Source organism: Poecilia reticulata, linkage group LG17 (assembly GCF_000633615.1).
Source record: "Poecilia reticulata strain Guanapo linkage group LG17, Guppy_female_1.0+MT, whole genome shotgun sequence".
Lineage (NCBI taxonomy): Eukaryota > Metazoa > Chordata > Actinopteri > Cyprinodontiformes > Poeciliidae > Poecilia > Poecilia reticulata.
In genome coordinates, this window is record NC_024347.1 from 4,706,763 (window position 1) to 4,721,508 (window position 14,746).

The window sequence follows — 14,746 nt, forward strand, 5'->3', positions numbered from 1 at the left end:
CACACACACACACACACACACATCAGTTTTCATAAATCTGCGCATAAAAAATTATATCTTTTTCTTTCTCTTCAGTTATTTGCAACTTTGTGTTGTCTGTCACAAAATCCTGACATAATATTTTTGAATTCGAGGAAAGTTACAAGGAAAATTCTAAAAAATAAAAAATGTTCTCGCCACATTTTCTGGAATTTAGCAAACAGAAATAATTTTGATAAGCCTAACTAAGCTAAAACAAGAAAAGTTTGATGTGATTTAACTTTAGAAGGTGAGAAAACGAATGTGTTTGTCTTTTTGTTAAATGCATGTACATTTCTGGTTTCAACCGTAGAGTCTGGCAAATCAAACAAATGGTGAACTGTTTTAGATACTGACAAGACAGCAATCGACAAATTGTTTAGAGCCACAAATGTTACCTGAGTTTGTTTTTGTTTTGTCTTTTTAAAACAATTTCTCATTTTTCAGGAATATTTCTTGTTTTCTTTAAAGAAAAAGCATATTTATATTTTTTGTTTTAAAAAAACACCCAAAACATAATATATTTGCAAGAAAAGATAGGATGGATATACTTTCTTCTGTAAGATGTGGATATTTGTGAAAAGTTGCATCAAAAACATGGTTTCCAAGCTGATGAAGACAAAAACTTTGTTTTAGCAAATATTTTATTGATTTTATTGTACTCATATAAAACAATGTTACACAAGACAAAACCAAAGGTAAAAAGGCTTACCCAGTTTCCCTCATTTAGGTGTTTGATCAAAAATGGTATTCATGTTTTCAGCGACCGACCGAATATGAACAGCCAAGGATCCAGCAGACTTAATATTGTTATGACTGCTTGTGGCGAATATGAGAACATCACTTTACTATGATTTAAGTGAGGATATCTCTGCCAAGCAGTGGTGTAAAGCGGTGACTTAAGTAAATTAGACAGACTTCAGGGACACGATGAGTAAATCTTTCTCTTTATCATYGGCGTAACACTGATAGGACACACACCTGAGGTATCTCCTGGTGTGTTTATCACACAGACAGTAGGTTGGATTAAGTTATCCTCCAGCTTATGACGGTTTGAAATGATTATACTGTCTGTCAGCGATGGATGTAATGCAAAAAAGAGCAGCTCTGGAAGTGAACTACTGTTATCTCCACGAGATAAATGTACAGCCGTCGGTTTAGGAAGACAGTTTATCTGTTGTTTAGTTAATAAAAGAGATACATGGGGTCTTTTTCTCAGGAGCAGCTTTCATTGAGAACCCCTAAAGCTAACAATTCACCTTAACTTTTGCATAATTTGCATGTAGATGAGAGTTATCACATTATTCCTTGGGGCAGAGTGCTGATAATTGGGCAGAAGAGTTTCCAGAGAGAGACGGCAGAGTGAACCGCTGGTTTGGTTTATAATGAGTCCTAAAACTGTGGCTCTACTGTACCTCTAATGCCAGCCTGTCATGTTCTAAATATGTTTACACTCACTCTCTTTGTGCAACATAACTGGTAATTTGGTAATTCTCTCATTCATGATGCGAAATAAATGACAAAGCTGACCTCTTTAGATTTCAGAAAGACCATGAGTTTTTAAAGAGACAGAGAACCAATTTTAAAGCATGAAACCAGGAAATATGTTTTCTTTTAAGTTATATTTTAATATTTCATATATATAGCGGCTGCACAGTGGTGCAGTTGGTAGAGCTGTTGCCTTGCAGCAAGAAGGTTCTGGGTTCAATTCCCGGCCCTGGTCTTTCTGCATGGAGTTTGCATGTTCTCCCTGTGCATGCGTGGGTTTTCTCCAGGTACTCTGGTTTCCTCCCACAGTCTAAAAACATGACTGTCAGGTTAAATGGGTTCTCCAAATTGTCCCTAGGTGTGAGTGTGTGTGTGCATGGTTGTGTGTCCTGTGTGTCTCTGTGTTGCCCTGCGACAGACTGGCGACCTGTCCAGGGTGAACCCCGCCTCTCGCCCGGCACGCTAGCTGGAGATAGGCACCAGCAACCCTCCCAACCCCACTGAGGGACAAGGGTGAAAAGAAAATGGATGGATATATACTATATAGCAAATTGTATAACAACCGAAGGTAACATTCAATACTATTAGGTTATTCAATACTATTTACTAAATGCCCAGAAAACACATAACATTATTTTAAAAATAATGAAAATCCCAAATTCAGATACTCGACTTCTCTCCTGGGACAGATCAGATGTATGAATGGCAACCAAAGTATCAATCTTAATCTATATTCTATAAATATATCAATCCAATGGTGCATTTTGTGACTCAATTACTCATGAACTCTCTTGGATATGAAAATGATCAGAAAATAAAAATGTGAATGCACATTTTAAATCTGAGTTGCAAGTTTGGAAGAGTAATTCTATTTATTGGTCAGATTTGTGATCTGTAAACTACGGCAGTGTATTTTTTACATACAAACGTTAGCATTCATATGTAATATTCATAGAGATACAGTAACCCCAAAAATTAAGCTCCTCTCTTCAGTCTAGCTCGTGTCTTGTCAGTAACAAGAATTTCACACCTTGGGGACCAAAGATTTCCACTTCTGCAGTATTGGAGACGGGGCTTCAAGTATTAAAAATGAAGACTGAGAAGAAACAATATGAATCAAAGTTACAGAACAATTGAACTGCAAAGTCAGGGAATCCAAGAAACTGACCAATTGCAGTCAAAATGCTGTACAGTCCTACTTCAGACAGAGAGAAATCACTATGAAAATAGATGGATGGAGGTAAACTGAGCAGAGATCAGAACTAGTTTGGTTCAAGTGACCAAATATAGTTTTTATATTCAAGCACAATCATAACTAACAGTGATGATTATTATTACAGTTGAATTTTGTCTCATGAGCAGGAAGATTATGCAAACATATGTCAAAACTGCCCTAAGCATTAGACTGAAACCACATGTATTCAGAAAAAATATAAACTTTTAAAATGTTTTCAAACAATGAGCCAGGAAAACTGTACCTTTTTTTTGTCAGAAAAACTTCTTGGATAAGGAAGTTTTTGTTAGCTAGCTAACAGGTTGTTTTTATTAATTCATAAAACAACCTGGATAAACACATCCGCCAAACTGACAATCTTACACTTGCTTAATTTCTTGGCTCCTAACATATCGATTAAAGATACCACTATGAAGATAATCAATGTTGTTCACTTTACCTGTCAAGAATCATAAAGCTATGCCTACTCARTGTATAATTTAGAAACCTCATAACTTTTAAGATAATTAAAATTCTAATGACCTTATTTATTGTATTTGATAACGCTCGAGTCATTCTTTTTTAAATACTGCAATTATAAAATCTTGAGGAAAATAATCTGGCGCCCCGCCCCACGTGCTCTCGTCTCCACCAGACCAGCCAATGGGGTGGAGGCAGGAGTGAGTGGGTGTTTCGCAGCGGACGGTCTGGCAGCGGCAGCGGCAGCGCCACAACAAGAGCGGCTTTCAGGCTTTGTTTCGTGGATGTGAATGAGCTCGGTCACYTCCTCCAGATATGTGGTCGGATATACGGATATTGTTACTTTTCCATTTGTTCATTCTCAGGCTGCCTTACCTGAAAGGTAAGTAATACGCGTTGCATTTAAACATAGTGGTAGTTTTCTCCCCCCTCGTGCGCGTCAGTGGTTAGTGATGTTCAATGTAAACSGTGGTGTGTGTAGATTAATTGGGGGCGTCYGTGGTACTCAGTGCGCGCGTGCCTGTCATAGCTTAAGGGGAAAACAGAGAAATATACTCGTTATCGCTATTATCGATACCGGTTGGCTCTTTTATGACTGGGTTGGCTTGTTTTGCTGCTTTCATGTGTTCAGGACGCGAAAAGCTGTGTCCCAGTCATGTGTWTCCCGGCAGTGAGCATCTCCAATAACCCCACCGCATTAGAGGTAGTATCAGCCTCTGTGTAGTAGTCCAGACTGAATGAACCTGCTCATTTAGAACTGTGGAGCAGAGGGCCTTCTCTGCTTTCTCCCACCCCCCTAGAAGTAATAAATATCCCGAGAAAGCAGAGCGGTAATGTGGAAAACGGAGACAATGACGCTTGTAGCGCATCTTCCAGTTGACCCAAGTGAATTCTGCATATCAATTAGGTATTCATTTGCAAATGACAGCCGAACTACCGACTATACTTATCCATAAACATATTGTTGCAGTGATCATCCATCTGGACCCTGATATCCTCTCTCGTTTTTTTCTTCTTCTTCCAGCCACTGATGAGTGTGAGGATGGACAATTTCAGTGCAACAACAAAAGGTGTATACCGACCATCTGGAGGTGCGACGACGATGACGACTGCTCAGATAACAGCGACGAAGAAAACTGCCGTAAGTGATYCAGTTACAGCGAGGATTAGTACATTGTGCGTGTAAATGTGAGAAATGGTCTCCTTATACACAACGACGAGTTGGGGCAATTCAGGGCAAAGTAATAAATCATTTACCCTCCATTTATTTCTAGTTATTAGCTATAATGAATAGTGCCTTGTTAAAGTATTCACTTCACTTTTACGTTTTTTTCATATTTGGTCACTGGAGATTTTACATTGTTGACCTACACAAAGTTGTGAGGAATTGTATCGAGTSCCTGACTCACAGACACACCTTTGACTTAAACTTAAAATAAAATAAGCTGAGGTTTGAGACTGTAATGCAAAAAAAGACAAGAAAGCAGAAAAGTTTAAGGAGTGTGAATATATTTGTGCTTGATGCTTACTTTTGAGTGAGGTTGTTCGATAAGCAACATTTTTCCAGCAGATATTTGTCAGTCCAACAAATGATGATTGGCGATAAATCAGCACAGGAGATGTAGTTATTGCGATAAATGATAATATTGTTTTGAGACCATTTTCAAGAAACCTAATAGTAATGACATAAAGAACATATTCTCAAAAGACACTTTAAATTATAACAGATATTTACACTAGAACTGGAAATCATTTTAAATATCCAAAATAAATATAAAAAACAACAAATAAAATGAATTATTTAGTCTCTGTACACAAAATTGTCCTTTAAAAAATGGCAAAAATGCACCAGGACAAAAGACTGAAGACTTTTGTCCTCCATTTTTTGGTGGAAAGAGAGAAAAAGAAAAGATGAATCATGCAAATGGAAATTATWGAGCTCGTTGCAATTCATCATGCAATTAATAGATTTTTTTTTAGTTTTTTGCTTATTGCGACAGGCCTAGGCGGAACAATGTAAACATAAATGGACTGATTTGCCAATTTAGAAAAAATAAAGTGCAGAAAGTGAGGAATTAGTTACCAGAAAMGTACAAACTCGCTTATTTAGGATTAATTTGGCTATAAATTGGATGAARGAGATAAATGGCGTAACCAAARTGGTTTTCTGCTTGTGCAGTTCCAAAGGATTTGAACAYGACAAACTTGCATGAGCGTTGCATGTTTGCCATCCGGTCCATTACGCTACAAGCTATAAAAAAAAACTTTTTACAAGSAGAAATACAATAAAATATGAAAAGGAYAGGAGAAAGAAAAATGCATAAAAATTGTTTCTCATCAATGTCACAAATGACAGGAAAAAATACGTACCAGCCAAAAGCACACATTAGGAWCTTGACTTTTGTAGCTTAACATATTTTTCCGTTGGCTGCGTCTTTTGACTTCGATAAAGTGGATTTATTACCGTCATTAAGAGAGTCCCCTTGGAACCTTTACGGATGCAACAATAGCTTTGAGCAGCTAAACAGACCTGTCTCCCCTTCACCTGCTGTAAATTTTTGTTTTGGTTGCATCACTCTTGATAAGTCAAGGTCTTTCTAGTTGCTTTTTTAAATCTCTAATACAAACATATTTCAGAGGGGCATAAAGGCTGACATAAATTGCAGAGAGAGATGCCAGTGAAAATAGATTTGGTGTGAGAGCACGTGTTCACCCCAGGCTCAGCGTGCGTACCGGCTGATTTCATTCCTTTTCTCAGAACCAGGGTTGATTGAGTGGAACCCTTCTCCAATCATCTTCAAACAGAAAAAAGCGGTCCAGGTGAGAGATGGATTGCTTTCCGCTTCATGTCTGATGCACAGAGCTTTCCTYGCATCCCACATGTGTTGTGCTGTGTTGTGCGTGAAGGTTTCTCTATTTTGACTGTGTGCCAGTGGCCTACATTCAGAAAGAATGTTTGTGCTGATACCCGTGCCAAAGAGCTGCGTGTTTGCAGCACAGCTACCTTCTTTTGTGTCTGGGTTAATTGTGGCTTGGGAGGAATTTTTCTTTGCTCCCYCCTCCCCTCCTCTGTGACCGTATGTGCACTATACGCTCTCTTTTTCTTGTTGTTAATCTCCACCTCTGTCTTAAAAAAAACCCCCAACAACAACAAAAAAGTCTCCCACTCACTCAGACCTGTCTTAATGTGCTGCATCCAACCATGCTACGGCTCCAGGTGTTGCTGTTGGATTTCTGTATCTGTTCTCTGACATGCAAGTGAAATCAGGAGGTTAGTGAACACCTTTGCTTGTAAAGCATTCATCTGTCTCTACCCTAAACCAACGGCTGATATTTGCGTTTATGGTTTATGCCGCTGGAAAATTGTTTCATTTCACTGCGTCTTTGCCGTCAGGAGGAGCTTCTGACACATTTGACGTTTTGAGTGAAGATGCTTCTGAAAGCCTTGTAAGCTGTGACAAGTCACACCAATGTCTAATTGTTACCGTCTAGCCTCGCTCTGTTACAGTGGAGTCTGGCCTTCACTCTGTGCCCGTTTCCTCTCCGTGTGTGGGTAGCTGCGTSCRTGTGGGAAGGTGCATTCAGAGGATGGTTTGTCAAAGGAAAGAACAATTTTTCTCTGAATTAGTGTCCTTGAGGAGTAAAGTCACCAACAGAAAGAGGATGGGACTTTTTACTCTTGCCTGTTGCAGATTTTAATTCACACTGCAATTGACGTGATGCTTCAAGGACATGAGACTAATCAGTGAACTGCTTGGAAGAGTAAACCTCACCTTTAACTTAGATTTGAGCGATTTCACTCTCTGGGTCTGCGGGCCCACCACAATTGGTTCCAACTCACTTGGATACCTCAAAGGTAGTGCACTCTCACTCGAGATCAAGAGTTTGTATTTTAAATACAAAGGCAGCCAGACAACATCTGCCAGATGTGGAGTCGGACGTCCTTTTGATGCTTGACCTGAGTCTCCCGTCTGAAGCTTTGGCACCATGTCAATAACGAATCCTTTATATGCTGACAAAAGTTTTAAGGTAGATCTTCCACAGAATGGATTTGTTTGTGCAGCACATGCATARTTGGATTGAGATCCAAGAAGTTTTAAAGCAGAGGAAACAAATCAATCCAATTTAACACTTTAATGATTCATTGACTGACTCAAATGAATCGATTCCAAAAAAAAAGAAAAGTAAAAATAAATTAATTCCTCTTGCAAGTGCCTTTTTTTCAATACTTAAATTAGAAACACAGACTGTTTCAGGGAGACAGTTATTGTGGCTACACAACATGTTTTTGTTTACATTTTTGGAAAAGGGTTGGGGCTATAATCACAGCTAACAAAAACTAGCATGCCCTTCAGTGCTGGGATGATGTACACAACAAAGTGAGTCCTGCAGCTTTGAGTGCGCATCTTTAGGCTTTCATTTGTAATTTTTAAAATGAAATTAGGCCTAAGATTAGGGCTGACGTAATTAATCAGATTAATTGTGATGAATCAATTAGTGAAGTAATCGTCAACTAACTTTRTAATAGATTAATCACAACCTGTAGTACACAGACATGAAAAAAGGCCATAGTCAGAAAAAAACATACTCAGAGCAGTAATTATGCCAAAGCTGTACAAAAAATGATAAGTTTTGTATTTAAGATATAAAACCTTCTGCCTGTAATCTATCTACCACTCATCATATGACARTTCACATTTTGCTATCCAATTATCAATCAGTTAATCCAAAAAATAATCAACAGATCTATTTTCATCTGCCCTCCTCTGATCCGTTTTGATGCCAAGTCGAGCAGAAAGAGCTGAGCTTTTCATATGTTGACGTTCTAAGTATTTATTTGGCTGCAAATGCATCCTTTGCTACAAATGATCAAACATTCGCAATGTTGCTGCATTTTATACAATAAAATGTTTATTTTCTTATTAAATTGCATTATTTATTTGAATCTTTTTGCTATATTTCTAATATTGTCTCAAGAAAGGCTTAAATGAAAAATCTGCAGAATGTGTCAATTTTTCTTATCCGATTAATGTCTCCAATGTCTCCATGCCTGCGTGGGTTTTCTCTGGGTACTCTGGCTTCCAACCATTGTCCAGAAATATCCAGTAAAGTTACCTGGCCACTCTGAATTGCCCCCAGGTGTGTAWGAAYGGCTATTTGTCCTGTTTGTCTCTGTGATGGATTGTGGACCGGTCTAGGCAGTCACTGTTGCCCTCAGGCAGGTCAAACAGTTCCAGGTCTCTGTCTCTCTATGTTGGAGGCTCCAGCACATTATTCATGATGCACACAGAGAATAAATGACTGAACTGTCAGTCAGCAGAGGGCTGGGATGTGTGTGAGCCTGTGTGAGTACTTGGCTCTGATTGACAACAGGTATAGTGGAAAATGACTCTTGATGTAGATTTAATTATGTAGTTGAAAATCCTGTTAGATTAACAGAATTAAATKTAGTGTATTTAATTATTGAAATACAGTCTATTTCTTATGTTTTTTTTTGACTAATTAGCATTTTTCTTTGTTTGACCTCTTCACGTCTAACAACTCAACATGGACTTATCATTTCCTAGTCACTAACAGGTATCATTGTAATATAATCCTGTTTTTATACACTGTCAAAATGTGCATGAAAATGGTTGAATGTGCCATAGAAATAGAATGTGAAGGAATTTTCTGTAAAGACTTTTAAAAGTTATTTTTTACGTATTTTCTACTTCCCACATTGCATCTTGGGTAGAAGGCGCAGAAGCTGGTGTGTTGAACAGACGACATTACAGCAGCTATCTGGACATGGTTTTGATTTAAGAGTTTGAGTACATTTTTTGGCACATAAAATAAATCAGAACTTTTTTTGAATAGAGTCCTTTGAGATTGTTGTAGTTAATTGAGGTTGCCTGATGTTGGGATACACTTTAAAAAATACGGAAATTTTTAAATGACAGAAATGTTTGCAAATTTAACGGGARATGTACTGTAAAAATACTGAACATTTCAGTTTTGGAATAACATAAATGTGATTTAAACTTACCATGACGAATATTTAAATTATGGTAAAAATCAATGTCAGAGTTGACAGAGATGTTCATACAATTTTGTATTTTTTAACATAYATTTTTCTTACAGTGCACCTTATCTGTTTCCATTTATAATACTACTACTGGTGTAGTATAACAAACCACTGTTTTTTGTTAATCTTTTAGTAATCATTTCTGTATATTTTAATTACGTTTCTGATTTGCTGAGTGGATAGCGTCACTGTTTTGTTCTCAGCCTTCCATTGTGCAGCGCTACACCAAACTACGCCATCCAATGACTAAATGTGCGCAACAGACTGTGGCTGTTAAATGTGCTGACAGGAAGAAACCTGTACCATAGCTGGTCATTTTTCRCTCCAGTGTCACTTAATTTCTGACCTGACTGGAGCTGCTGGGAGCTGAACAAATGTCAAGCTTCTGAAACACTGATGTTCTCTATTCTGTTATTATACAGTAGATGGACAACAATTCTTTATCATCCTTTAGCGTTTCTGTTGACCCCAACCCCCCCAACAGTATTACCATGAGTTTGCTGTCTTATCTCTTCATCCACCCCACCATCCCCCATCATTTGATCTGTATTCCCTACTGACCACTCGCTCCTGTATGCTCGCATACAGTCATACATGTATAATTGGACGCCATCATTAGCCACATTCGTGAACAACTTTCTTATTTTTGAAGTTATTGAATACATATCGCCTCACAAAATTCACCCCCTTAAGTCTCCCATATTATTTCAGATTGTACCAACAAACCACAACATATTTGTACTGAATTTTATCTGACAGAGCAGCTCAATGTAATGTCGAGCTGTGGAGGGAAAAAATATATATGGGACAGAAAATGGGGGTAAAAAAAAATCCAAAAAGTACAGTATACATTTGGAATCAGTATCCTTAATTATGACACAATTTAATAATGTTGATCATCATCAACTTAATCTATAAAATGATTTAACACAAGTCAGAACTGAAACAAAGTGCTGAACATCAGTGATAAATAAGATAAAAGAAAACATAAAAATAAAATRACAAAGCTAAATTTATTACTAAGCCAGTAAAAARTTAAGAACTTAATTAAGAACACAATAAGACAACGCATTATTTACAATAATGTCTTATTATAAATTACATAATCTGCCAGTGAAAYTTCTTAAAATCAATGTTAAGGAAGTTTTAACTTAAAACAAACTTCCATATGTTCCATATCTTCCATAACTGAAAGGTTACTTGTAAGTTAGTTTTGTCTTATTTCAAGTGTAATAAGAAACTAGAAATTACACCAGAAATACTCTGTAAGATTTTCTGTTTTTGCAGTGAAGAACTTAATGGCGTTGTTTTGTTCTTGCAGCTCTGGGAAGGAGAACAAATTTCTCTGTTCTTGCAGAGTATGCAAAGATCTTTGTGTCTGTCTTCCAAACTTTCTACAGGGTTAGATTCAAAGCTGGCCGGCCCACTCACCTTCTGAGCCTGACAGTTGAGAAAGCAACAAAAGACTTCTCCCCTTAGACTTCTGAAGTCAGATTAGTGCCAACACTGACATAGAGACACAGTTTAATCCTYGTCCTGATGATAGAAGAATATCGCCCACTTTCCATTTTTTCCTCTTRCCTTCAAAGCCCAGCCTGTCTTTCTTTTCATGCTTGGATGTGATAATGATCTTTATCACCCACTTTGATAAATTTAGCATCTCTACCTGAAGGAAGGCTTCCACATMACAAAGTCTATGCTGTGCTTTCCTCTGGGATGCTGAGTCAGCGCCAAACTGTTTGCCTTTCTTCTTGTTTGCTTTTTTAAATAGATTTACACAACTACTTAATCTGCAGGCACATTTTTCAAACACCATCCATTCATCTAGACATCCAGTAGAAAAGTTTTATTTCTGAATGGCAGAAATTCTTGGTGTATTCATCCACCCTTACAGCAGTAGTGGAAGGCGAATTGATACTTTTATATTTGTAGAAYCTCAAATGTATCTTTARAACATTTTTTAGAGTTTATYTATTCCAGCTGTTCCTGAAAGCAGGAAAATCCACACAAAATCTGACCAAGTAATTTTGGTCTAGTTTCCAGTGCAAATATCTTGGTACACCAGAATGCACTAATTGTTGTGTCCACTTGCCTTTCTTAAATGTTGCAGCATTAATATAATTTTATCCGCATGAGTGTCTGTGTGACCRTTTATTTCCCCAGTGGCTGGCCATACTACACCGCTGGTCAGTGTTTGTACGTCTCAAAGCCTGCTCGCTCTAAGTGATCATTAAGAAGTCTGCCGCTCCAATTGAGCTATTATCTCAGATTAGTGTGTGTGTGACACACAAACTTACATTGAGGGAGAGGGATTAATGTGTCGGGCGAAAAGCATCACTCAGTCTTAGTCTCTCGTCCACATCTGCCATGTATTATCCTCTTCTGCACTTGATGTTTTACTCCTTAGCACCAAAAAAGGGAGAGAAAAATAGCTGCCTTTCCAAGGATAAAAAGCAGTGAGTTTTCCCAAGACGGACTCGGCGGAGCCTCATGTAACATTTAAAGTACGGTTTCTGTTTAGATGAAAAGCGGACATAATGGTGAAGTTTCAAAAAGAGCAGTTTGGAGCTGCTCTGGTTTCTATTCAGCATAATCTCTTCTGAGCTTTCATGTCTGTGTTCGGACTTCAAACATGTTATAAAAAGTTAAATAAAAAAAAAAAAAATTATAATCAAGCATCACAAAAATTTATAGGCTTGCTTTCCTTAAAGGTCACAGTTGTGAGATTACAATTTTAACACCTCAGCTGGCCTCTGAAAGCATTTAGTACTGTAAATGCCAAGTGYCAGRTGACTGATGATTGGGTAAAATGTTTTTTACATTTTTTTAAGCTTGGGTGTTGAACTGTTTAGTCATAATTGTGGGGCCAATTTCTGAACTCCAAATTTCTGTAAGGACAAAATCTAATATAAGAAGATAAAATAACAAGATTCATAAAAACTGTTCCCAGCCATGTTGTTGTAGTCGTCAATTTTTTTAATATTGGTAGCAGATCAGAGTGTCACGGGCGGCTGAATTTAAAACGGACAAAATTATATTGGTGTTGACCTTTCAAACTGGCTTCTTTGACGTTATGGAAAATGTTTCTTGTACAGCAGTTGATGTGTGTATTTCCTGTAGAAATTAGATATATTGCTTTATTTTAGGAGTTAAAGGCAGCCAACATTTTTAAATTTGCTGTTGCAGGTTTAGTTTTTCTCTTTCAAGTCTTGCTTTCTCTTACCGTTATGCAGCCTTAAGRAACTGCAGACATGTCTCAATGAGTTGCAGAAAACTGCTTCCTGGTACCACTTTTGTCTTTAATGTGGATTTGTTTTTAATGTCTGCTTTTTCATTTCCCTCTGGCTACCAGTAAACACCAGTCGATTTAATGATGCATGTTTGTTTGAATATGTTGCATGATAAAAAAATTTCCAGCACAGTATAAGTTTGTGATTCATTCGCAGAGTTTTCCCCCAGGAAACCTGCTAAGTGCTAGGGGCACTAGGGCAATCATCCAAAGGGCCACTGTGTTTTTGAGTTAAAAAATGTTTAAAGTTGACAGGAAATTTGAAAATATGTGTTTGTTATTGRAACACATTAATAATAATACCTAAACACTAAAGACAAACATAAAAGAACACAATTAAAATAATCTTTAAAAAAATATTTTTTACTCTTCAGTTGTTTCATCCTAATTAAAGTGTCCAGGATGTTTTAAAATCTTTTATCTGTGACTTTATTCGCTGAAGTTGTTGTGTAGATCGGACAGGAAGTGATTATGGAGTTCTGGTGATTAAAAAAAGACTCTTATTCTCAGTTTCTACTACTTTGCTGCCATTTTGCTTTCAGCAGTTTCACCAGCAGAGACTTTGCTATCTCTGTTGCGGTTGTATAAAGAAAAATTACAATAAACAAACAATATTTGTTGTTTGTTTATACAATAAGGTATAAGTAAAGCCTGGTGGTCCGCCAAGCTTGTAATACGCTGAGGGAAACCCTGCTGATGTGATCCCACGCTTGCTGTTAATATGATATCAGATATTTGGAATGAGAACTCTGTATTTACATCCACAGGCCAGTTCGTTTCATCAGAAATCTGTAATACAAAGGGAAAAAAATTTAAAGAGCCACATGAAAAGCTGTTGATACCACTTATAAAAGTYGTAGCCCTACAGAATTTGTGACTCATTTTAACAGAAAGTGCCAGCTGATGTGATTCAACAGGCCAGCTTGTGAATCATTGCCGACAGTTCCAGGGACGCTGGCTTCAGCCAAGTGTGACTGTGTGAGTCCCACTTTATTTTGATGTCTTTCTTAGTGGTCGAGGGCACACACTCATCCCACAACYACACATGGCGTTATTCCCTGTCTCGAGATAAGCTGGAGTAACGGGGAGCAGCACCCATGTTAGTGGACTGGAATGATGAACCAATAGCTCTGACATGGCAACCTCAGACCTCAGTCTTTGTTTTATAGATGATTCATTGTAGCTGGATGACTTAACGAGTGTCACCTCAGCTCACTTATCTCCACTTGTCCAGCTACAGGGTGATTCATTACAGTGCCGCCATTACGGTGTGGAAACTTTGCGTGTGGGCCGCCAGTGCCATCAGATCAGTCCATATGCCCACAGGTCTGCACCATTAGTATAACTAGGAAACTATTGACCCTGACTGGGAATGAACTGTGGACGACCCAGTTATTAACAAGCAGAGCTGCTCGGCTTGGCATGTCAAACTTTTCACTGCACACGCAGACTTTAATCAGCTTCTTGTCCTGCAGCTAGTCCCCTGCAAAAGAGAGCAGATAATCACTATCATCAATAAGAGTCTCATCCTAAAATGCATTTGGTCTGTTTTTGTCTCTTGATCTATGCTGCCCAGAAAGCTGTTAATCAGTCATCATTCAGCATAATGATGTATCCAGCTCAGGAAACGTCCAGAGGCTCGAGAAATGGTTCACATGATTATGACAAGATGAGCAATGTTTTTGGGAAAACTAAAAAAATCACAAAATGACGAATCTGTAATCAGTACTAATGCTAAATAGTTCAGTTTATGTAATTTCTGTGCTAGCTGCGTTCTGTGACGGTCCTAAGATAATTTTAAAAAAGCATTGAAAAGAATCTTTGTGTGTTTTCACAGCTTTACTTTGTCCAGGGTGATTTTGGGGTTTGATTATTTGATTCCAGTTGGATTATGTTCTGTGTTGCTTAGTTTCTATTTAATTAGATCAGCCTTGGTTGTGTTTTACTTTAGTTCAATCCTTTCTTAGTTACGCCAGTTTAATTATATTTCTTACTAGAGATGTGCCTATCAGGTTTTTTCCTGTCGATACCGATTCCGATCGGTATCGACAGGTGATCACATAATTATTATTATTTTTAATCATAAGCACTACCGGTTACATTATGTAGAAAAAGGAACCATGAATTCACCTTCATTTAGACCAGTTTTCCTCAACCTTTTTTGGGCCAGCGCCCCCCTAGCCTTTATCCAGGT

At 37.8% G+C, this 14,746-nt stretch overlaps 1 protein-coding gene across 1 annotated transcript in view; it reads left to right on the forward strand.

Moving 5' to 3' along the window:
* Positions 1-3,409: 3,409 nt before the first annotated feature.
* The window catches only part of LOC103479194 (low-density lipoprotein receptor-related protein 8), a 105,412-nt gene continuing 94,075 nt past the window's right edge, over positions 3,410-14,746 (forward strand). The window contains exons 1-2 of the mRNA XM_017309857.1: positions 3,410-3,581; positions 4,224-4,340. Coding sequence (XP_017165346.1) covers positions 3,515-3,581; positions 4,224-4,340 — 184 coding nt within the window. The 5' untranslated portion in view covers positions 3,410-3,514. The remainder of the gene's footprint in view (positions 3,582-4,223; positions 4,341-14,746) is intronic.